The sequence below is a fragment of the Magnolia sinica genome, chromosome 2 (genome assembly GCF_029962835.1).
Source record: "Magnolia sinica isolate HGM2019 chromosome 2, MsV1, whole genome shotgun sequence".
In the NCBI taxonomy this organism is placed as follows: Eukaryota; Viridiplantae; Streptophyta; class Magnoliopsida; order Magnoliales; family Magnoliaceae; genus Magnolia; species Magnolia sinica.
This window is the reverse complement of record NC_080574.1, coordinates 3,010,220-3,035,291: the sequence shown is the minus strand read 5'-3', so window position 1 is coordinate 3,035,291 and position 25,072 is coordinate 3,010,220. Positions and strand designations below refer to the sequence as shown.

Sequence of the window (25,072 nt, the reverse complement as noted above, 5' to 3'; positions counted from 1 at the left end):
AAAATTAAGTATTAAATTGGATGGACAGTGTGGATCAAATACATATATCATGGCGGATCCCACAGATTTTACGGATTACTCAGCACGCGATCCCTTCCGTTTTCAACGAAGAAAAAAAGGGTAGATGAAGCCTACCATTTTAGGAGGAGGAGACGGAAGGCGGTAACTATAGCGAGAGATTGCAGAGACGGAGAGAGATTGCAGAGAGGGAGGGGGAGAGATTGCAGAGACGGAGAGAGATTGCAGAGAGGGAGGGGGAGAGACTGTAGAGACGGAGAGAGATTGCAGAGAGGGAGGGGGAGAGATTGCAGAGATGGAGAGAAATTGCCGTTTTCAATGGCTGGTGCTTCTTCTTCATTGGCTGGAGCTTCATGGCTATAATGGTGGTTGGTGAGTTGGTGCATTTCTCCCTCTTCCCCTCTTTTTAAAAATCTGACTGTTGAGCCTGTAAGTGACTTAAAGGGAAGTGACTTCCCACCCCCATCCCCTTACAGTTTTTTGGTAGACTTGCCTGTAAGTGACTTACAGGTTGCAAGTGACTTACAGGTGATTTTTCTCCCCCAAACACCACCTATAAGTGAATTCCCTGTAAGTCACTTCCCACTTACCCAACTTACAGGCATCTAAACAGGCCCCAAGTAAGCATGTTTGATTTTCCAAATTTCAGGGAAATGCCCTGTGAATGGTAATAAATATTTCCCTCCTTAGTTGGGGCGCGGATTAGATACTGACAAGGTTAGTAGCCAAATCGCTATTGAACTGACGTCACCAATCCCTGTGGACCCCACCATGATGCATGTATTGTATCCATACCATCCAACCATCTCTAGAGATCGTTTTATAGCAGGAGAAGAAAAAAGAGATAGATCTAAAGTTCAAGTGGATCCACCACAGGAAACCGTTAGATCAGTCACACCCACTGTTGAAACATTTATAGGCCCACCATGATGTTTTTAGATCCAACACATTCATAAGTTAGCATAGAGATAGATGAAGTGAAAAAAAAAAAAATATAAGCTTGATCGGAAACTTCTGTGGACCCTAAGATGTTTTGAATAGTGGATGTTACTGTCCCCACTGTTTTCTATGGTGAGGTCCACTTGAACTTTAGATCTATCTCATTCTTTTTCTCCCGCCATAAAACGATCTCTACAAATGATTGGAACGTATGGATGCAACACATGCATCATGGTGGAGTCCACAGATCTTGGTGACGTCAGTTCAGTAGCAATTTGGCTACTGACCTTGTCAGTATCTAATCCGCGCCCGGTTGGTTGCGGCACTCTTCGCCATAATTGATTTGACGGCTTACTTTTTGGGTGTAAAAATGGAAAATATTGCGAAAGATTTGTGGGTCCCACTGTGATGCATATTATATATCTATACCGTTCATCCATTATGTATGATGAATCTATAATACAAGACAAAAAATGAGGCATATTCAAAGCTTGAGTGAACCACGCTATAGAAAAATGTGAATCAAATACTTATCGTTAAAAACTTCCTGAGGCTATTGTTTCTATTGGTATGGGCCAATTGAGTATTGTATTAACTTCATTTTTCTCTTTATATCTCAAAATGTTATGATAACATGGATGAACGGAACAGACATGTCATATACATCAAGATTGGGTCCTAAAATGGTTGCTACTACTTTTGAACCGGTTTCCAAGAATAAAATTCCTATGAATATCCAAACGGGTGAAACGGTAATAATAAGCCATTTCCATCCGGTGAAACGATAAAAACCAAACAGGCCAGTGCCCAATCCTCGAGATCCAATAACCCCATCAGAGGGGTAATATCCTGCTACAGCTGAGTACGTGGATTCATACACGTCCAACAAATTCACATGCAAGTGACATGTATCTAGCACAATCCAGGCCGCTTATGACATGTGGGTAATTATGGATAGGTTATGAGATAGAACTAACGCTGCTTAAAAGGTGGTAAATTTTGTTAATGGCCATCAAATGGACGATCAGAAAAGATGAACCCCATTGATCGAATTCAAAGGCAAAATTAAACGGCTGGTAGGCTGATGTTCCCATATCACGCATGTGGTTTATGTTATCCATCACATCCTACAATGAGAAGTGTACCACTGATCTGATCTCAAGGCACTATAATAGACTGTCCAATCGATTGATCTAAACTGTCCATTAAGTCTGGGACACATTTCACATGCTAACATATAAAAATGGCGCTAATTGGATGGTCCAATCCATTTCCTTTTTACGAGGCATGGATTGGATGGTTATGATTGCTTTACAAAAATATTTCTTTAAAATTATCAGCATTCCGCATGGTCCCTAACAAATAGATGGACCTATTTTTGTGTAAATGATCTTGTCGTCCATATATGAAGGCCATTGAGAAAATGGTTAATATTTATAAGATTAGTGCTATGTTTTTACGGTAGTCTATGGTATATGTGCTGCACCGAGTGAACGGTCTAGATCAATGGATTGGATAGTCTAAGTTTCACAATGCAACTAGGAGCACTATAACTTATCCGGCTCTTACAGTTGCAGCACTGGTGCCCGGCTTGGGCCTTGTAATGTTGGGCTGAACAGGGCCTGTCGGGTCCAGTTCAGATCACGTCCATTGCCACCGTCCACCTGTCTGTAGCCATGAAGCTTCTTGAATCTTGATCGACTTGGACACATAAGGTCCACAGCTCAGTGATCAATAACAGCTTGATTTGATCGGCGCCATCATGGTTTGATTGTGCCAACGCGTGATCATTTCTCGATGAAAAAGAAACTAAGGGCCTGCTTGGCCGGGCAAATTGGATGGGACTGGGTTGTGGTGGTTGGGATTGGAAGGAGCAATCCCGGGATTGGCCGGGCATCCCAAACAGGCACGTTAAACTTCTGCCTGGATATAGCAATTCCATGGGATTGCCAGCAATCCACTGACATCATCATCATTACCTTGAAATCCACCTAATCCCATCTATTTTACCTGGGACATGTTTGGTTGGATGGATTGGCCGAGTGTAATCCCGGGATTGGCCAGGCGGGCCAAACATACAAATTCCCTAGATATAGCAATCCCATGGGATTGCCGGCAATCCATTGACGTAGCCATCATTAACTGCCATCCACCCTAATACAATCCAATCCCATGGGATGGGCCCGTCCAAACACGCCCCAAATGGCTTCCTCTCTTCAATTCTCCAATCTCTGCCATTCATCAGCCTAACGACCCACTCGCTACATTCTCGATCTCATTCTCTCCAAACCCATCTCAACCATCCAATCCCTATTCCAGTCCCACTCCCTTGTCATAACCTATGGCCATTCCAGCAATATCTTCTTCGCAGCCAAGCTCATCTCTCTCTCCTCTTCCTTCAACAAACCCGATTTCTCTACCCTCATTTTCAATTCAATCCCTCTAAAAGATACCTTGCTTTGGAATTCCATCATCAAATCTCATTTCTCCAATGGCAGTTATGGAAATCTATTGAATTCTATCTCCGGATGTGCAGGTTCGACGCCCCGCCTAACCATTTCACTATCCCCATGGTCATTGCCGCCTGCGCCAAACTACCTGCTATCGAAGTCGGTAGAAATGTTCATGGGGTTTCTCTAAAGTTGAATTTGTTTGCGGGTAGTCCGGCGGTCGGCTCATCTTTTGTGTATTTGTATGCGAAATGTGGTCAAATGGATAATTCCTGCAGGGTGTTTGAGGAAATGCCTGTGAGAGATGTTGTTGCTTGGACTGCTCTTATAATTGGTTGCGTGCAGAATGATGAGAGTGTGATGGGTTTGAATTTTCTTCGAGATATGCACAAGGATGCAGAAGATGGAGAGATGGAGCTGAATTCTCGGACGATGGAAGGCAGTTTACAGGCTTACGGAAATTTAGTGGCTTTGTCAGAAGGCAGATGCTTACATTGTTATGTGGTAAAAACTGGAATTGGGACTTGTCGCTTTGTTCGATCGTCGCTGTTATCAATGTATTCCAAGGGTGGGAGTGTTGGAAAAGCTTCCCTTGCTTTTAGTGAATTGCCTAATAAAGATCTCATCTCATGGGCTGCGATTGTGGGAGTTCATGTGAAAAAAGGATGCATTGCAGAATGCTTAGAGTTGTTTCGAACAATGGAGGTTTCAGGAATTGATCCTGATGGAATCGTTGTCAGCTGTTTGCTCATGGGTTTTGCAAATTTCAGGAGTTTTAGTGAAAGCAAGGCCTTTCATGGGCTGATTGTGAAGAAGAATTTCAAATAAGATGTTTCGGCTAGTAATTCTCTGTTGACATTGTATTGTAAGTTTGAATGCCTGGATGCTGCCAAGAAGCTCTTCAATAGAATTCAACAAAAAGACTCAGAGACTTGGAATTGTATGATTGTCGGATATGGTAAGATGGGTTGGAAGCCAAATGCATTGAAATGTTTAGAGAGATGCAGTTTGTGGGCTCGGAATCTGATTCAAACAGTTTGATCACTGTGATTTCTTCATGTCCACAGTCAGTAGCCTTACGTGTAGGTCAGTCCATCCATTGTCACATAATCAAATCTGTCGTTGATTAAGATGTTTCAGTTGTGAATTCGCTTGTGGGTATGTATGGAAGATGTGGAAACCTAGATCTTGCACAGAGGATATTCTATAGGATGCATAGAGACACTGTGACATGGAATTCTTTGATCTCAGCTTACACTCACAGCGGGCGTTCTAGTGAAGCTTTATCACTCTTTGATCAAATGCTTTTGGAAGATGTGGAACCTAAATCGGCGACTTTAGTGAGCGCTCTTTCAGCTTGCTCTAATCAGGCAGCTCTAAACCATGGAATATGGATACATAATTACGTCACAGAAACTGGAATGGAATTTGATGTATCTCTTGCCACCGCATTAGTTGATATGTATGCAAAATGTGGCCAGCTTGAAATATCGAGGGAGATCTTTGATGCCATGCCCAAAAGAGATGTCATCTCATGGAATGTGATGATCTTTGGATATGGAATTCATGGAAATGCCAGAGATGCTTTGGAGACTTTCCAACAAATGGAGGGCATGAAACCAAATGAGGTCACTTTCCTTGCTGTTCTCTCAGCGTGTAGTCATGCGGGCCTGGTCGTAGAAGGAACAGACATGTTTGGTAGAATGATACAATATTCCATTACTCCCACATTGAAGCACTATGCCTGTACGGTGGACTTCCTTGGCCGGTCTGGGAATCTCCACAAAGCCGAAGCTATGATTAGCACGATGCCAATTGCTCCTGATGGAGGTGTTTGGGGAGCCTTGCTCAGCGCTTGTAGCATTCACAATGAAGTGGAGATGGGGGAGCGAATCGCGAAACGAGCTCTTGAGCCGGACCCAGAAAACGATGGGTATTATATACTGATATCCAACATGTATAGTTCTGTTGGGAGATGGGAAGAGGCAGAGAGGGTGAGGAGAATGATGAAGAGAAGGGGAGTGAGAAAGAGAGCTGGTTGGAGTGCAACGGAGCTTGGTGAGGAAGTTCATGTATTCATGGTGGGAGATAGGTCCCATCCATTATCTGTAGAAATGTATGAAATGTTGGAAGCTTTGTCCAGGCAAATGGAGGAATTGGGTTATGCTATTGAAAGCGGTTTTGGGGTTTGCCATGTTGAATAGAAAATGCAATGCATTTGGGTGGCCCACTTGATGAGGTGAAACTGGTATTTGTTATGGGATGTGGGAAAACGCCTTAAAACATGCAGTGATTGAATGTGTTGGGAGGTCATTGTGCTCTTTCAAATGGAAGGATGGGTTGACTTTACATGCCTGCCCATTGTATGCTGGACTGGGTGCACCTATTCCCCGCCTGCCAAATTTGAAACCTGATGTTTTGTGCTGGCTAAATAAGATTGGATTGAGTCAGGCCGTAGCTTGCTGGGGCCGATGCGCCCTTATACTAGACACGAACATTGTATCTGAAAACTCATATCACCAGTGGAAAAGCTAGATGAGAACAGAAACCCTTGGTCGGTGAGGCCTATGATGGAGTGTCTATTGCTTGAAGTGGGACTACTGAGCAGATGATGTAGCCAGTGGATAAAGTCTATCTCTTGTTTCTTCACACCTCCTGTGTTGTGTTGGTCGTTATTACTCTCCCAAAATCCACCCAATTGGACAAATGCGTTCATCAACATTCCTATCTTGCTGTAACTATGTAAAGTCAGATCCTCCGCTGCAGTTTAGCCATCCATCTCCAACTCTATCAATCTCACTGCTACTGTGGCATTCGCACTGGGAGGTCTGTTTGTGCTGTAGCAAAAAGACCATTGGAATCATTTGCTTGTCTGATAATTTGCATCAAGCTTTCACCATTAACAGCTTACAAAAACCATTAACATTTTGAAATCGCATCCAGACCTTTGACCAAGGTGAAGCAAATCCCATGGAATCTGGTGGATTTTGCAAATCAGCTTTGAGGTGGGAATGTGAAAAGGGCTCTTTTGAGGGGAATTAAAATCCAAATCCTTCAAAATCCTTGCTACGAAGCAACCCAAAAACCCAAAATCCCCACAAGTCCCTCATAGTCCACGCTGCCAAAAAACCCCCAAGGGGTGAAGAGAGGTAAGAGTTGGATTTGGTAACTCACCAAATAGGAAAAGTTCTCCCTAATGGGTTTCTAGTTCTGATCCACTACAATTTGGAGTTTGGCATGAGTTAGATTTATGTTTTTTTTTTTTTTTCTTCCCACCTTGAAGCCAAGAGTAGGGCTATTAAGCCAAGGTCTACCCAAGCCCAGACCACAAAGTAAAACCTAGGGCCTGGGCCCATGACATTCGTAGGATGCAAATGGAAGGCCCCATCACGAATGTTACTCATCTCAAAAACCAAGTTGATCTACTTATTACATGGGCGAAACCTCTCTGTTTGAGTGGAACTGGCAGTTGTGCATTGATTCCAACAATGTGGCTCACCTAATGAGCAGAGTGGTCTGATTCTTTTGCCAGGTAGGTGTCGCCCAAGTAGTGAGTTGATCGTCCACATTTGTATGCCACGTGTTCTTCATGGGGGGCGGGGGTCTGCTGTTTACATGATATAGATGCCCTGCACAAGAGGCATGATGGTGGGAAATAGAGGTCTGCATGGCCATGGAGGTGACCGCTTCTCTTTTTGAAATGGCCTATGGGGTATGTCTGATTCTTCAACTCCATCCCCTATCATATGCTATTCTTTTTTACAAGAGGCTTTGCAGCGACGTAATCGCTTTTGGCATGACCTGTGAACTAGAGGCAACTTGGACCGTGTACAAGTACAGAAATCTTTAGAATATTTTAGATTTCTTTTACAGGTATTCTAAGCCGTGGATAATTGAAACATTGCACCATCCCTACAAACCATGTAAAGTAGCTAAAAGGTTCTAATCCATGTAGGGGTGGCAATGGGCCAACCCTACCTAACCTAGCCAGCCCTTTAAGCCAAGGTTTGAGCTGCTAAACTTGGCCTACAGCCAGGCCTAGGCTTGGAAATCAGGACGAGACAGGTAAGAGCTAATGTTGAATGGTCCGGCCTGGCACGTTGGCCTAATCTAATTATCACGTAGATCACTATTATATAAAAGAGTATATGATTTGAATATGCTTGCTAATAGTCTCATTCAATGTGCATGTGTAGTTTAAAATTACTTTTGGATTTGGGTTGATGCTTATATCATCAAAATCATTTCGAGATTCATTATGAATATTTCAGACCTTTGATAGCATCACTCTTTTCATTATAGGATTGGCTCTGAAGGTACTAAGAGTAGGCCAGGGCAACCCTAGCCTAACTTAATTGTTTTGTAACCATGTTAAAAGGTTATAAGCTCTTTTGAGTTAGAGAGAATCATCAAAACTAACAACAACAACAACAACAACAACAATCAAAACTAACAACAACAACAACAACAATAATAATAATACGATACTTAACAGGCCCTAAACAAGATAAGCGAATTATAGGATCACCTAATATGCATTATATGCAAGTTTTCTCAGGTCGAGCCCCAATGATCTAGACCGTTTGATGTGTCCATCCATGGATGGACTATTCTCCTAAATGACCACGGTAGAAAGGCCCTACCCACAACTCCTCTATCTTTTCTTTCTTTCTTTTTTCTTTTTTCCAGTTCAAATATGGACCTTTGCATCTCTCAACTATCAATTTCATGCCACAAATTGGATCGATAGGACCTTCAGGGGACTTGTGGTAGTGTTTTGTGCTGTCCAGGCCAACCCATCAGGCATTCGGGCTTGTATAGATGGAGTTGAGAAAGGCCCAAAACTTTTTAAACCCAATTAATACTCAGCCACATTTTAATCAATATGACAATTTCAACCATCCAATCAATGAGCTATAAAATGGACGTCAAGATCATTTATGAAAAATAAGCCTAATGAGCAATTTGAGCCGTCTGTATTGGGATCCATCATGGATTGGTTATTGTTCCAAAGAATCACGTTCATTAGAAAAATCTAACCATCCCATTCATGGCTTGGAAAACATTTAGCTGTAATAAAAATTCCAGGTAATGAATAAATCAGATCATGTAATCACACAGTTACTTTCATGTCATTGCCGTGAAATGTATTCCGGGCATAGAAAAGAAAAGCATCCGAATTGTCCAAGCGCCCGGATGCAAATAGGAGCTTAAAATGCTCAGAGAGCACTGGATCATTTTTCAATTGGAAATTATAATAAGGAGAACCCTATTATCCCTCTCTAGTTAGATAAGAGTGCACTCGGGCTCCTAGGTTTAATCCTGCTTTGACTCGGATATGAGATAGTACATAAGGAGCTTGGACCCAGAATCAAGCCTTGCCCCGTAAATATCTGACAAGGCCACAGACCCAGTGACATGTAGCCCAAACTGTCACGGTATGGTTCTCTTAACTGTAGATGAATTTAGAATTACTAGAAGAAGAAAAAAAAATTTATTTTGTAGAATTGACTTCATAAATTGACAGTCAGGATCAATAATGAAACGTGATTATCGGATCATGGCTTATTTAAAATCATCGGACCCATCTCATTACATTTACGACAACGCCAGGAACCTTTCACTCTCCCTGATGAGGTAAGTACCCTATAAGCCATTCATCAGTGTAGATGCCCAGGTCCAAAAATCAGGCTTGTCTACTCATCAGGTAGGTCGCAAACCTAGTAAAAGGAGATGGTTAAAAAATGACCAATGGTCCGCATTCCATATAAAAGAAAAATGAGGGGAGGGGCCTCTTTTACTGGCCGGGCATTAATGTGGTGGGACTTGCGTGATGATCTACTTGGATCTTGGAAAGAGGAAGTTCCCCACTGGAAAACACCCAAATCGTCCTGCCATAATTCCCTACAAAGTGGCAATAATTTGAACTGATTAGCCAGAGGACTGGGCCATGGGCGGGTGCCGCCCAGTGAAAACATTTGATCAGTGGGCTTCAAAAATATGGTCAAAGTAAAATAAAAATAAATAAAGCATCCTTTTAGTTAAACATCCACTTGTCCGAGGGCATCCGATAAGTGCCATTTCGGCATGGTGGGCGCACCAAGGGACCAGACCAGACACCATATACACTTAAGGCGGAGAATGGGCAGGAAACAAATTGTCTCGATGATAAGTCAGTGCGACGTTTTAAGTGGTAGCAGGACCAAGTGGGACCCATTAAACCAATAGCAAAGCTTTGGTGTCAGTGTCCAACATGGATTATGGTTTCAAAATTCCAGCACAAGGCTCACCCAGACAAACAATTACGGACCGTAGTAAATAGATTCTAGAGTGACTGAACTATCTTAATCACAGGACAGTCCTACGTTGTTCCCACAAGTACCTCTTTCGATATTGAAGTAGCAATATATGTGTCCTTTCCACAAGCAAGGTAATCTGAGCAGTATGTTAGGTGGGCCCAAGTCCACTGACTTGGCACAAAAATCAGCCTGTCCACTCATCAGGCGGGCTCACAAGTTGTGTTGAATGTGGACCGTTGGCAAGTTTTATCCCACCATCTTTTGTTTTCTTACAAGGGTGGCCTGCTGGATGAATGGACCAAGGTCATCTGCAATGTGAAGCCCACCTGATGCAAGGCTCAGATGCGTGCCACGTGTAAAGGGACCATGGAGAGGGTGGTGCGACGCTAGAAAACCTGCTGGGTGCAGCAAACGGAGAGGCAACATGCTCTCTTGAATAAAATAAAACTGTAGCCAGAAACAGAATTTCTAAAGGCAACTGAAAACTAATTAGAAAGGACGAGAGACGATAACTTCTCTTTTTTCTTTTTCGCATTGGCACACTCACAGTGCTATCCCCAATTGCATTCCCAGCTCCAGCACAGCACGGGATTCACATGCCTATATCCACGACAAGCCGCGAGACAGTCCTGAGTCTTTCTGATGGCGTTTCCTTGTGCTGCAGTGCGTGGCAAACCCTGCTGACTGGCTTGATTGGACAACATGACTGTCTCCAGTTTTGGCAAACCGATATCACCTAACAAAAAGGAAAGTAAATGTAGTGAAACTACATCAAACCACAAATAAACACTGAAGCTACAGGTAAGTTTGGACGTGAATTCTCATAATATTCTTTTGAGAATGTTGCATGGTCCACGGTGCCACATTGGGTCCCATCTCATCATTTTTTTCTTGATGAATCCTGCAAAATGGAATGGTTCTCGAATGTGAAGAAATGACAAAAATATCCTTTCTTCTGGCGAAAAAAATGAAAAGATGAGCCACCCAGTTTGCATGTGCATGAATTGACAACTCAGACAAGTCAGATGTGACACATCTGAGTCGACTCAGGCTCAAATGGAAACGATCCACATCAACACCACAATTCAACCCCCCTCCCCTCAATTCACCCCCGAGTTGGGCGAGTCATGACTGAACTTGGACCCAAGCGAGTCAGGATGAATCACCAAGTCTGAAAGCCATGGGCACTTGACTCCGCATTCTTGAAACAATGTTTTCAAGATCCCATCCCAACCTGACCTAAAACAACTCTAGACCCAGGTTTGCAAATTGGTTTCCACATGAGGAGACCGGTTTCGGATGATACGTGGGATTAGCGAAAGTCATGCCTTGTTTTCGGTTAATGCTGGAAAGCATGTTACAGTGCCAACAACTCAGCATACAGAGAATGTCAAGCTTGCTTTTTCGCTTTAGTTGTTTTGATCCTTCTCTAGCTATCTGTTTGATAATTAATGTTATTTTCTGTTTCTTTTATAGACATGATCGCGTGCATTCTGTTTGAGCTGTGAGGGGCCCACTTCTGATGCCTGTGTAGAATCCAAACAGTAAATTGATGAAAATGGATGCCGTACATCCCAAGAATCATCCCTGTAAAAATAAAAAAAAAATCCAACTCAGGTGGGAGACACAACAGTGAGCAATGTAGAATCATGCCTACATCACATATATTCACTTGCACCCATGGTTCTGAAACTTGGTGACTCAACTTGATACTTGGACAAGCCAACTCGACTCGACAAGATTTCGAGCCAAGTCACCATGAAACTTGCCGGAAACCCCGACTCAGTTGAGACTCGGCTACATCAAGTCAGAAGACTGACTCGGTCGACTCAACATGACTCAGCATAACTCAAACTGAGTGGCTCATTGGGTGATTGCTTTACATAATTTGGAAAAATAAAAATAAAAATTGTAGAGCATGAGATTCAATCCCTTATCTTTTCTTGGGGAGTCAAGTGACTCTACCAACAAGCCAGATGCTTCATCCTTGAAAGTCTGTGTCAAGGTTTTACATTCATAGACTATGTAATAGGTGTTATTAAACATCCTTATTAATTTAGTAATTAAATATCGAGTCAAGTTTGAGTCTTTGAGTCAACCCGACCCAGCTGGACATTTGAGTCAAGTTTTCAGGTTTCTGAACTGTGGCTGGACCCCACCTAAATTTTGGAATGTCTTAATTCTCAGTATCCCTTAATGCTGGTGGGCCGCACCTGATGAACATGTTGGAAGACATACACAATGCGTCGACCCCACATTCCATCCAGAAGTTTCTATGGTGGGTGTCCCCTACCTAGTGTCCCTCATTGTTCCCTTTGGTGTGGCCCACCTGAGCTATGGATCGAGCTGGATTTTGGACAAGTCGTATGGCACTCAAAAATCACGGTGGGCCCCACACAGATTGAATGTACGGTCATTGCGATGTGTTTGAACTTTTTTTTTAAAAAAAAGTTAACTGCTATTCAAACGCTACTTCATGATTATCGTTACAAGAAAACATTTAACTTACATACTCTTGATTAACTTAGGCATCTGCAATTCAATTCACCTGTGCGACCAAATGCAGTCTCCTGAGCCATTGTCTGCAAAACCCATGAAGTTCATGACCAAGTTTCCACATTGTACCTACCCTCCTTTTCTAACATCCTGAGCCACCGAGCAGCTGATTCCTTTGGAAGGCCACTCTCTTTCAAAATAATTTCCTCCAAACACGATGAAACATCTGCCAGCATTTTTGTTGAAGACCCTGCTATGTATATAGCAGCTCCCGCACTCAAGAAGCTCCAAATTCTTTCACTTTGCTCCCGCATCTTATGCTGCACATAGACCTTCTGTGGCTGGTCTCTCGAGAACGCAACGAAGAAACCTCCGCCATTTTCTTCCGACAGAATACCAGAGATATGCGTATGAGATAGCCAAAAATCCCTATACAGGAAATCGTTCTCCTCATTTCTGCATCCAACGAAGAAAAGAACAGGAGCTATTGGCCCAGATGTGCTTTGTACTGCCCTTTCTTCCACGAATGCCCAGAAAGGTGCGCAGCCTGGTCCAGGCCCAATAAGAATGAGAGGGAGTGATGGTGGCGGGGGAGGAGGGGAATCTCGATGGAACCATGCAGGAATAGGGACTCTTTTGTTAGGATCAAGTCCAGCTAACCATGTTGAGCAGAGGCCACATCACTTGCGCTTGAAAGGAGACATCCATGAAACCACGCTCACCATTAGGTGCACTTGATTGGGATGAGCTGAAGGGGAAGAAGATATGGAAAAGGCCCTTTTTTTCAATGGAGGAACAAGCTGCACCAGCCATTCAAATGGCATTTGCACAGATGGGAAATCCTCTAGTACCTCCAGAACACTTCTCCGTTCCTTCTGATTGTATTGGTAAAGATCGTCTCTGCCTTCCGGTGAGGCGAAATATTCAAGCCTGTCTTTTTCATGTTCTGCATTTGCAAAAAAGCTCATGACCTCAAAGAAATAGCGTCGAGGAGAAGCTGATGCAATATCCATTGTCAATTCCACAAAAGTTCTTAGTTTGACAGGATCTCTCAACACATTAGGAGTATCAGGAAGATGTTCCTCAACACTTCTTGGTTGAACTCTTATGTACGTGTCAGGATTCAGATTGCAGCGTTGAATGAAAGCATCCACTGAAGTAGGATCTTGACTAGGGAGAACATCAAGAACATCACCAACTTGATATTCAACATGTGATAAAAGAGGTTCAAATTCGAAATGGCACACATCTCTGCCACAGCCCGCTTTGGTTAAAAGCTGATTTTTTGTCATTTGTAAAAAGCATTGAGGCCTATTGTCATCACGACTAAGTACTCCAGGAGACATCGAACGAGCTCTCCCGATGTGCATCTCAATGCACTTCAAATCTGAGGTATTTGAAACCATTGCTTGCGTCTCATCGACAGTGTGATAAGTAATTTGATATTTGGGACAATCCAAAGTTCTCACATTAAGATCATTAATCTGTAGACCTCTAGAGAAGACGGGATTTGTTTGTCTCAACATATTCCATAAAGAAGACAAACAAGGATCCAGTGCACCTTCATACCCTGAAGGGTGTTGATCATCTCCTAGACCTCTTTCAATTATAGGACTTGCTCCAAGATCTACAAGCCTTTTATCCAGCTTCTTTGCAGCAAAATTATATTTTTGGTACCCAGAATCACCAAGACCAAACACTGCATAGTGAACTCCCTCCAACCACTGGCGACTGAGATTTTGTTGCAAAAGAAACCTCCAAAATACCTTCATGGTCTCCGGTGTATCACCTTGGCCCGTAGTTGACACAACATTATAGTGTCCTCATATGGTAAACAACTAGCATCGAATTCATCCATGGAGAGGACCGAGGCATGACAGCCCCGGCGCTCTGCCTCACGCCCAACACGTTCTGCTGCATCCAAAGCATTTCTGGTCTGCGAAGCGTACAGTATCAGCAGCCGTGGCTTCTCTTCCATACTCTCTCTCTCTCTCTCTCTCTCTCTCTCTCTCTCTCTCTCTCTCTCTCTCTCTGCAACGACCCCCCTCCGTCTCTGCAATCTCTCTCTGTCTGCAACGACCGCCCTCCCTCTCTGCAATCTCTCTCTGTCTGCAAGGACCGCCCTCCCTGTCTACTCCTCCCAAACGGAATACACATGATCATCGTGATCGAATACACATGATCATTAACCTTCTATTGCAATTCTTCATGGATCATCGTGATCGAATTTGCATTAACCATAAGAGTACAAACCTGACAAATATCATCATTTTGATTACCCATTATACACAACAAGTCACATACACGTTTCACAAATGTTTGTGCCTTGCACATGCAATGAAAAGTACCTTCAAATTCAATTCCCAGGGGTGTAAAAAAAAATACTGTGTTCGTATCACGATGTCAACAGAAGGGACGCAAAATTCAAATTTAAAAAGAAAAAAAAAAACATTGAATCGAACTAGAGAGTGACAGCAGCCACATCTAGCAAATAAAGAATCATCCCAAATAAATAAAGAATGGTCCAAGGGAATACAGAATTACCTCTTACCAAAGAATTGTTTATGCTTGGATGAGAAAAAAGCCACAGGTCCACAGTCAGAGCATGTCGGATTTCATGGGTGAGCCGTTATCCAATACTTTGAGCTGTCCTGATATCTTGGCCTTGCAGCTGGGACACGTAAAACCGACTGAATCTGATTGTGTTTCGGGGTTGAAACCTTCGAGTTTGAACTCTGTTCTGCACCAAACGCAATTGGTTGTGACCTGATGCCTACTAGCCACCTCTGGTAATACTGGGTCCCACTCAAACTGAACAGATGGATCAAGCCCTTGTTCCAATTCTGGACAGTAAGCCAAATCCATGGGTGCCTCTGACAGGGTGCTCGAATCTTGGCCAATTGTGAAACCAATCTTCGGATCATCAATGTCATCCAACCCTAGCTCTTTGAAAGGTGATATGTTCTCAAGCTTCCGACTAACAGTACCAAGTTCTTCTCCCTGTGCAGCAAGGCAGGTTTAAAAAAATAAAAAAATAATTTATTTTTTTTTCAAAAAAAAAAAGATAATTAACTAGAAGGATTAAGATGGAAGCACCTGAAATTCTCCATTAAAGAAGCTAATTGTAAATTGAACCCTTGGTTCTAGGAAACATATTATATACCAAATTAGTCTGAGGTTTCACCAGAGACTAAGGAACCAGCTAAGAGGCAGCCACAAATCATTCGTTGTATATAAATCTACAATGGGCCACAATTCGAAGAAAGAAGTCCTTTAAGTTCACAGTTTAAACACCCAGAAGCTCAACTAGACTCAATGTCATTCAGCACGGGTCAATTCCAAGACTCGAACCAACTTGACCCGATGTTTAATAATAGTAAATTATTAGATTTGTACTCATGAAGAATATTTAAATAGTTCCATTTAGTATAAGTACAATGAAATAAGAGAACTAACAACATGGTAGTAGAGGGTGTTCGCACTCTTGTAGAGGTCATGAGTTCAATTCTTGTTCCCTCAACATTATCACTTTTTTAATGAATGCCATTTTCACAAGACAAGTCACTTGGCTCAAGTCACCGCAAGTTGCATTGAGTCAACCAAGTTTGTGGGTCAACTCAACAAGTCTTCCTGAATCCAGGCCGAGTCAGCCTCAAGACCGAGTTTCCGAAGGACTCGGCTCAAAATCTCACCAAGTCGAGTTGACTTAGCCAAGGTTAAAGTCAACTTAGTGATTTATGTTTATGCTATCTGTCTTAGTACATAAGCAAACAGCACCCCACATCATAAAGCAAGAAAAAGAAATTATTCAGTTCAAATAGATTTTGTAGCAAAGAGAGGTTGCTTTTTTACTAAAAAATAGCTGGTTCTTTTTCATTCCTTTTTTTCCTAGGGAGAGTTCTATAATCCAGATAAAAAAGTTCTAGAAAAGCTGGATAAAAATCAACCTTGCAAAATGATCTTTTAGGTTCTGAAAAGAAACTGCATCATGGTTAATTCCTTAATTATTTGGATATTCTCATGGCCTATTAATAAGTGGTGAGCTCATAAATGATGTATGAACAGATCGAACAGGACAGGAGGTGTGAAGAAACAAGAGATGGACTTTATCCACCGGCTACATCACCTGCTCAGTAGTCCCACTTCAAGCAATAGACACTCCATCATAGGCCTCACCGACCAAGGGTTTCTGTTCTCATCTAGCTTTTCCACCGGTGATATGAGTTTTCAGATACAATGTTCGTGTCTAGTATAAGGGCGCATCGGCCCCAGCAAGCTAGGGCCTGACTCAATCCAATCTTATTTAGCCAGCACAAAACATCAGGTTTCAAATTTGGCAGGCGGGGAATAGGTGCACCCAGTCCAGCATACAGTGGGCAGGCATGTAAAGTCATCCCATCCTTCCATTTGAAAGAGCACAATGACCTCCCAACACTTTCAATCGCTGCATGTTTTAAGGCGTTTTCCCACATCCCATAACAAATACCAGTTTCATCTCATCAAGTGGGCCACCCAAATGCATTGCATTTTCTATTCAACATGGCAGACCCCAAAACCGCTTTCAATAGCATAACCCAATTCCTCCATTTGCCGGGACAAAGCTTCCAACATTTCATACATTTCTACAGATAGTGGATGGGACCTATCTCCCACCATGAATACATGAACTTCCTCACCAAGCTCCATTGCACTCCAACCAGCTCTCTTTCTCACTCCCCTTCTCTTCATCATTCTCCTCACCCTCTCTGCCTCTTCCCACCTACCAACAGAACTATACATGTTGGATATCAGTATATAATACCCATCATTTTCTGGGTCCAACTCAAGAGCTCGTTTTGCGATTCGCTCCCCCATCTCCACTTCATCATGAATGCTACAAGCGCTGAGCAAGGCTCCCCAAACACCTCCATCAGGAGCAATTGGCATCGTGCTAATCATAGCTTCGGCTTTGTGGACATTCCCAGACCGGCCAAGGAGGTCCACCATACAGGCATAGTGCTTCAATGTGGGAGTAATGGAATAGTCTATCATTCTACCAAACATTTTTGTTCCTTCTACGACCAGGCCCGCATGACTACACGCTGAGAGAACAGCAAGGAAAGTGACCTCATTTGGTTTCATGCCCGAGTTCTCCATTTGTTGGAAAGTCTCCAGAGCATCTCTGGCATTTCCATGAATTCCATATCCAAAGATCATCACATTCCATGAGATGACATCTCTTTTGGGCATGGCATCAAAGATCTCCCTCGATATTTCAAGCTGGCCACATTTTGCATACATATCAACTAATGCGGTGGCAAGAGATACATCAAATTCCATTCCAGTTTCTTTGACGTAATTATGTATCCATTTTCCATGGTTTAGAGCTGCCAGATTAGAGCAAGCTGAAAGAGCGCTCACTAAAGTCGCCGAGTTAGGTTCCACATCTTCCAAAAGCATTTGATTAAAGAGTGATAAAGCTTCACTAGAACGCCCGCTGTGAGTGTAAGCTGAGATCAAAGAATTCCATGTCACAGTGTCTCTATGCATCCTATAGAATATCCTCTGTGCAAGATCTAGGTTTCCACATCTTCCATACATACCCACAAGCGAATTCATAACTGAAACATCTTCATCAATGACAGATTTGATTATGTGACAATGGATGGACTGACCTACACATAAGGCTACTGACTGTGGACATGAAGAAATCACAGTGATCCAACTGTTTGAATCAGATTCTGAACCCGCAAACTGCATCTCTCTAAACATTTCAATGCATTTGGCTTCCAACCCCATCTTCCCATATCCGACAATCATACAATTCCAAGTCTCTGAGTCTTTTTGGTGAATTCTATTGAAGAGCTTCTCGGCAGCATCCAGGCATTCAAACTTACAATACATTGACAACAGAGAATTACTAGCCGAAACATCTAATTTGAAATTCTTCTTCACAATCAGCCCATGAAAGGCCTTGCTTTCACTAAAACTCCTGAAATTTGCAAAACCCATGAGCAAACAGCTGACAACGATTCCATCAGGATCAATTCCTGAAACCTCCATTGTTCGAAACAACCCTAAGCATTCTGCAATGCACCCTTTTTTCGCATGAACTCCCACAATCGCAGTCCATGAGATGAGATCTTTATCAGGCAATTCACTAAAAGCAAGGGAAGCTTCTCCAACACTCCCGCCCTTGGAATACATTGATAACAGCGACGATCGAACAAAGCGCCAAGTCCCAATTCCAGTTTTTACCACATAACAATGTAAGCATCTGCCTTCTGACAAAGCCACTAAATTTCCGCAAGCCTGTAAACCGCCTTCCATCGTCCGAGAATTCGGCTTCGTCTCTCCATCTTCTGCATCCTTGTGCATATCTCGAAGAAAATTCAAACCCATCACACTCTCATCATTCTGCACGCAACCAATTATAAGAGCAGTCCAAGCAACAACATCTCTCACAGGCATTTCCTCAAACACCCTGCAGGAATTATCCATTTGACCACATTTTGCATACAAATACACAAAAGATGAGCCGACCGCCGGACTACCCACAAACAAATTCAACTTTAGAGAAACCCCATGAACATTTCTACCGACTTCGATAGCAGGTAGTTCGGCGCAGGCGGCAATGACCATGGGGATAGTGAAATGGTTAGGCGGGGCGTCGGACCTGCACATCCGGAGATAGAATTCAATAGATTTCCCATAACTGCCATTGGAGAAATGAGATTTGATGATGGAATTCCAAAGGAAGGTATCTTTTAGAGGGATTGAATTGAAAATGAGGGTAGAGAAATCGGGTTTGTTGAAGGAAGAGTAGAGAGAGATGAGCTTGGCTGCGAAGAAGATATTGCTGGAATGGCCATAGGTTATGACGAGGGAGTGGGCCTGGAATAGGGATTGGATGGTTGAGATGGGTTCGGAGAGAATGAGATCGAGAATGTAGTGAGTGGACCGTTTGGCTGATGAATGGCAGAGATTGGAGAATTGAAGAGAGGAAGCGAGGATTCGTTTGGTGTTTTGGGAGCTGAGCATATGCACGGGATTTTCTTCCCTGAGCTCTTTGGAGTTTTCAGCTTGTGCTATGTCAATGTAATGAGAGGGGTAATATTTTTTTATTTAAAAAAAAAAAAAAAAATCTGACTTCATTTCAACCGAGGGATAATTACATTCGGGTTCCCCTCGAGAGAAAAAATGCTGGAGGGGAACCTATCATAAACGAGGCCCCCAGGAGCAAGGAGACCGAAGAAAGATAAAAAAAAAAAAACCGAGAAAACCAAAACACCCATTAACACCCTTCCGTGACCGAGCCTAGAAAACAGAGACCCCGAACCTAAAGCGAGAGGTCCTGAAAATTGGTAAGAAGACAGGATTGTTGGTCCGAGCTCCCGGACCGAGCCAACGCATCTGCCGTTGCGTTTCCTTCTCTGAAAATATGTTCAAAGAGAAACTCCCCTCTGTTCTTTAAGGGCCTGTTTGGATGCCTGTAAGTTCTTTTAAGCTGTAAGTGACTTACCTATAAATCACTTACAGGTGAAAGTTACTTACAGGTAACCTGTTTGGATGTAAGCTGTAAGTCACTTACAGGTAAGTTAGTTTTTCTACTTGGATGACCTGTAAATTACTTACAGGTAGAAAGTTGAATATTCACATCGAGCAGAGCTTAGATTAGAGAATCATTCTAAAATGTTATAATCATATATATATATAAAAAAAAGTGAGATCAAATATATTATTTTGTTAAGCCCATCAAGATAAATATTTGAGATAATTATTAAGCTAAACCAATCATCAAGTGGGCTATAAAAGTGGGCCCACGAATTCAAAATATCTATAATATGGAGTAATAACTCAATTTAAGTATTGAGAATAAACTTAAAAACATTAATAGAAAATCTACTAATTAAATTATATTACCAATGTCTTCTTTAACTATAGAAATTATATTTAAAACTTTTTACTTGGGAATCATCCTCTCCAACCATTCATTCCTCTGAATAGGACTTATTTCAAAGTGTACATCAATGGCCCGCATTAAACTAAAGAAATGCTACCCATGGTCAGCCCTACTGTGGCCTATTCATCTGGATTGCTGAACCATGGCTCCAGTTATAAAAATCAAGAATCAAATGTCCCGTGGATATTTGCAGTTGAACAGTTATTAATGATCAAGTGAAGAATCGGGACATGGTCCATCCATAGTGGGTCCATTTGAACAATGGCCTTAGTTGCAAGAGCCATAAGAATAAATAGGATTTATGTACCAGATACATGATGCATTCGTGGTTTTCTGATCCAGGCCACTAGTCCATATAAGGGAACTGTGGTTGCTGGCCAATGAAAACTTACAGTGTAAGCATACGTCCCACCAATCAAATCTCAATGGGCGTCTACTATGAATGGAAATGCCCCACAATCCATGCAAACTAGAAAATCCAAACCATCTAGAAATGTCAAGCAAGGTGGGCCTAAAATCCCTGATGGAGAAATTGCAGCATATTTTAACATACCATTTCTTCCTCCGTGAAAAACCTGGCAACACAAGCAAGGTGGGCCTAAAATCCCCAATGGAGAAATGGTTGGGTGGAGTGGATATATAACACATCATCAAGGTGGGCCCACGGCAGGGGTAACACATCATCAGACTGCATACTAAGTTGCTACTATACTTTTTTTATATTAAGTAAATTCAGTTGGGCCCACTGTAAATGTACATGGTTTATCTAATCCGTCCATCCATTTTTTTTCATCTAGATGTTGACGTTGAGCCATAAATTTAAGAATATCCAAAGCTCAAGTGGGCCATACCATAAGAAACAATGGAAATACTGATTGGATCGTTGAAACCTTTCTAGTTCCCATAGAGATCTTTATTTGTCATCCAATATGTTCATAAGATCACAAACGCCTGGATGAAGGGAAAAATAAAAAAATAAAAAATCATCTTGATCCATAACTTTTGTGGCCCCCCAAAAATTTTCAATGGCATACACTCAATTCACACTATTTCTTATGTTATGGTCTACTTGATCTTTGGATATAGCTAATTTTTAGGATCATGACTTAAAATTAAGTATTAAATTGGATGGACAGTGTGGATCAAATACATATATCATGGCGGATCCCACAGATTTTACGGATTACTCAGCACGCGATCCCTTCCGTTTTCAACGAAGAAAAAAAGGGTAGATGAAGCCTACCGTTTTAGGAGGAGGAGACGGAAGGCGGTAACTATAGCGAGAGATTGCAGAGACGGAGAGAGATTGCAGAGAGGGAGGGGGAGAGATTGCAGAGACGGAGAGAGATTGCAGAGAGGGAGGGGGAGAGACTGTAGAGACGGAGAGAGATTGCAGAGAGGGAGGGGGAGAGATTGCAGAGATGGAGAGAAATTGCCGTTTTCAATGGCTGGTGCTTCTTCTTCATTGGCTGGAGCTTCATGGCTATAATGGTGGTTGGTGAGTTGGTGCATTTCTCCCTCTTCCCCTCTTTTTAAAAATCTGACTGTTGAGCCTGTAAGTGACTTAAAGGGAAGTGACTTCCCACCCCCATCCCCTTACAGTTTTTTGGTAGACTTGCCTGTAAGTGACTTACAGGTTGCAAGTGACTTACAGGTGATTTTTCTCCCCCAAACACCACCTATAAGTGAATTCCCTGTAAGTCACTTCCCACTTACCCAACTTACAGGCATCTAAACAGGCCCCAAGTAAGCATGTTTGATTTTCCAAATTTCAGGGAAATGCCCTGTGAATGGTAATAAATATTTCCCTCCTTAGTTGGGGCGCGGATTAGATACTGACAAGGTTAATAGCCAAATCGCTATTGAACTGACGTCACCAATCCCTGTGGACCCCACCATGATGCATGTATTGTATCCATACCATCCAACCATCTCTAGAGATCGTTTTATAGCAGGAGAAGAAAAAAGAGATAGATCTAAAGTTCAAGTGGATCCACCATAGGAAACCGTTAGATCAGTCACACCCACTGTTGAAACATTTACAGGCCCACCATGATGTTTTTAGATCCAACACATTCATAAGTTAACATAGAGATAGATGAAGTGAAAAAAAAAAAAATATAAGCTTGATCGGAAACTTCTGTGGACCCTAAGATGTTTTGAATAGTGGATGTTACTGTCCCCACTGTTTTCTATGGTGAGGTCCACTTGAACTTTAGATCTATCTCATTCTTTTTCTCCCGCCATAAAACGATCTCTACAAATGATTGGAACGTATGGATGCAACACATGCATCATGGTGGAGTCCACAGATCTTGGTGATGTCAGTTCAGTAGCAATTTGGCTACTGACCTTGTCAGTATCTAATCCGCGCCCGGTTGGTTGCGGCACTCTTCGCCATAATTGATTTGACGGCTTACTTTTTGGGTGTAAAAATGGAAAATATTGCGAAAGATTTGTGGGTCCCACTGTGATGCATATTATATATCTATACCGTTCATCCATTATGTCTGATGAATTTATAATACAAGACAAAAAATGAGGCATATTCAAAGCTTGAGTGAACCACGCTATAGAAAAATGTGAATCAAATACTTATCGTTAAAAACTTCCTGAGGCTATTGTTTCTATTGGTATGGGCCAATTGAGTATTGTATTAACTTCATTTTTCTCTTTATATCTCAAAATGTTGTGATAACATGGATGAACGGAACAGACATGTCATATACATCAAGATTGGGTCCTAAAATGGTTGCTACTACTTTTGAACCGGTTTCCAAGAATAAAATTCCTATGAATATCCAAACGGGTGAAACGGTAATAATAAGCCATTTCCATCCGGTGAAACGATAAAAACCAAACAGGCCAGTGCCCAATCCTCGAGATCCAATAACCCCATCAGAGGGGTAATATCCTGCTACAGCTGAGTACGTGGATTCATACACGTCCAACAAATTCACATGCAAGTGACATGTATCTAGCACAATCCAGGCCGCTTATGACATGTGGGTAATTATGGATAGGTTATGAGATAGAACTAACGCTGCTTAAAAGGTGGTAAATTTTGTTAATGGCCATCAAATGGACGATCAGAAAAGATGAACCCCATTGATCGAATTCAAAGGCAAAATTAAACGGCTGGTAGGCTGATGTTCCCATATCACGCATGTGGTTTATGTTATCCATCACATCCTACAATGAGAAGTGTACCACTGATCTGATCTCAAGGCACTATAATAGACTGTCCAATCGATTGATCTAAACTGTCCATTAAGTCTGGGACACATTTCACATGCTAACATATAAAAATGGCGCTAATTGGATGGTCCAATCCATTTCCTTTTTACGAGGCATGGATTGGATGGTTATGATTGGTTTACAAAAATATTTCTTTAAAATTATCAGCATTCCGCATGGTCCCTAACAAATAGATGGACCTATTTTTGTGTAAATGATCTTGTCGTCCATATATGAAGGCCATTGAGAAAATGGTTAATATTTATAAGATTAGTGCTATGTTTTTACGGTAGTCTATGGTATATGTGCTGCACCGAGTGAACGGTCTAGATCAATGGATTGGATAGTCTAAGTTTCACAATGCAACTAGGAGCACTATAACTTATCCGGCTCTTACAGTTGCAGCACTGGTGCCCGGCTTGGGCCTTGTAATGTTGGGCTGAACAGGGCCTGTCGGGTCCAGTTCAGATCACGTCCATTGCCACCGTCCACCTGTCTGTAGCCATGAAGCTTCTTGAATCTTGATCGACTTGGACACATAAGGTCCACAGCTCAGTGATCAATAACAGCTTGATTTGATCGGCGCCATCATGGTTTGATTGTGGGTTGAAAACCTCTAAGTTAAGAAGATTCTAACCGTTGGATTGGTGATCCACAAAAGGTTAAAGACAAAGGCGCAACATCCAACGTAGAAAAGGCCAAACTGAATAGCTAGAAACCTCAATATCCAAACTCTAGAAATTTTCAAAGGCATGGATGGATATTAAAGGTATGACCCATCAAATCAAAATAGTCATTGTTTCCCTATGTAATCTCCATGGTGTGGCCCACCTTTTGGACATCTCAAATCTCCTAAACGGTGGGAGAAGTGCCAACACGGGAATCGGATCTTATCGTACTGAGTAAACTCAGTTGGACCCACCGCGAATGCATGTGGTTTATCCACGCCGTCCATTCCTTTTTCCAGATCATTTTATGGGTTCAACCCAAAATTGATACATATACAAAGCTCAAGTGGACCATACCACTGGAAAAAGTGAAAGTATTGATTTCAACCGTTGAAACCTTTCTAAGGCCCCCAGTGATGTTTATTTGTCATCTAACCTGTTCATAAGATAAGAAAAACATGGATGAAGGGAAAACAGAAATATCAGCTTGATCTAAAACTTCTGTTGTCCCCAAGAAAATTTCAACGGTAGATGTTCAATTCACACTGTTTCCGGTGGTGTGGTCCATTTGAGGTTTTTATATACTCCATTTTTTGGATAAAGCCCTAAAATTATGCGTTAAAAGAGATGGACGGAGTGGATATAATGTATGAATGACACTGGGGCCCACGGAGTTTACTCAGTACGCTTACGGTACTGAGTTACTCAGTACACAATCCGCTTCCGCCAACACGTGATCATTTTTCGATGAAAAAGAAACTAGTACGAAGGTTACACTCACAACACCTCCGCCCACCTTTCCGAGAAAAATCCAAAAAAGACATCTTTGTAATAATCGACGTGAAAAAAGAAGATATCCATTCCAAAGCACTGATATCTATCCCTCTAAAAACCCACTTTTCTCTATCTTCTACTGATACAAAAGACCTTGAAATTTGTAATACCAAAGTCCCATCTCATCCGTTCATCACAACATTTCTTTTTCTCTCTTTTTTCCTCATCTTGGGTCTTTTTTAAAAAATA

At 42.1% G+C, this 25,072-nt stretch overlaps 1 protein-coding gene and 2 pseudogenes across 4 annotated transcripts; 1 reads left to right on the top strand and 2 right to left on the bottom strand.

Annotated features, from left to right (window-relative positions):
* Positions 1-3,213: 3,213 nt before the first annotated feature.
* On the top strand, positions 3,214-6,020 carry LOC131237995 (pentatricopeptide repeat-containing protein At4g39952, mitochondrial-like; annotated as a pseudogene).
* Positions 6,021-10,111: 4,091 nt separating this feature from the next.
* Positions 10,112-19,493, bottom strand: LOC131231831 (pentatricopeptide repeat-containing protein At4g39952, mitochondrial-like). Of its 4 annotated transcripts, none has more exons than XM_058228152.1 (3): positions 16,329-19,493; positions 14,747-15,202; positions 10,112-10,442 (listed from the first exon to the last, which is right to left on the bottom strand). In XM_058228152.1, the coding sequence occupies exon 1, from the start codon at positions 19,220-19,222 to the stop codon at positions 16,733-16,735; it is 2,490 nt and encodes an 829-aa protein (XP_058084135.1). In that variant the 5' UTR covers positions 19,223-19,493; the 3' UTR covers positions 10,112-10,442; positions 14,747-15,202; positions 16,329-16,732. The 4 variants fall into 4 exon arrangements, with proteins under 4 accessions (XP_058084135.1, XP_058084144.1, XP_058084128.1 ...); XM_058228161.1 differs by having other exon boundaries at positions 14,754-15,202; XM_058228145.1 differs by lacking the exon at positions 10,112-10,442 and having other exon boundaries at positions 14,457-15,202; positions 16,317-19,493.
* Positions 12,225-14,350, bottom strand: LOC131231857 (NADPH-dependent diflavin oxidoreductase 1-like; annotated as a pseudogene).
* Positions 19,494-25,072: the final 5,579 nt, after the last annotated feature.

Bases quoted from the DNA above. Each gene is read 5' to 3' on its own strand.
- LOC131231831 (XM_058228152.1), bottom strand. From the start codon at position 19,222: ATGCTCAGCTCCCAAAACACCAAACGAATCCTCGCTTCCTCTCTTCAA.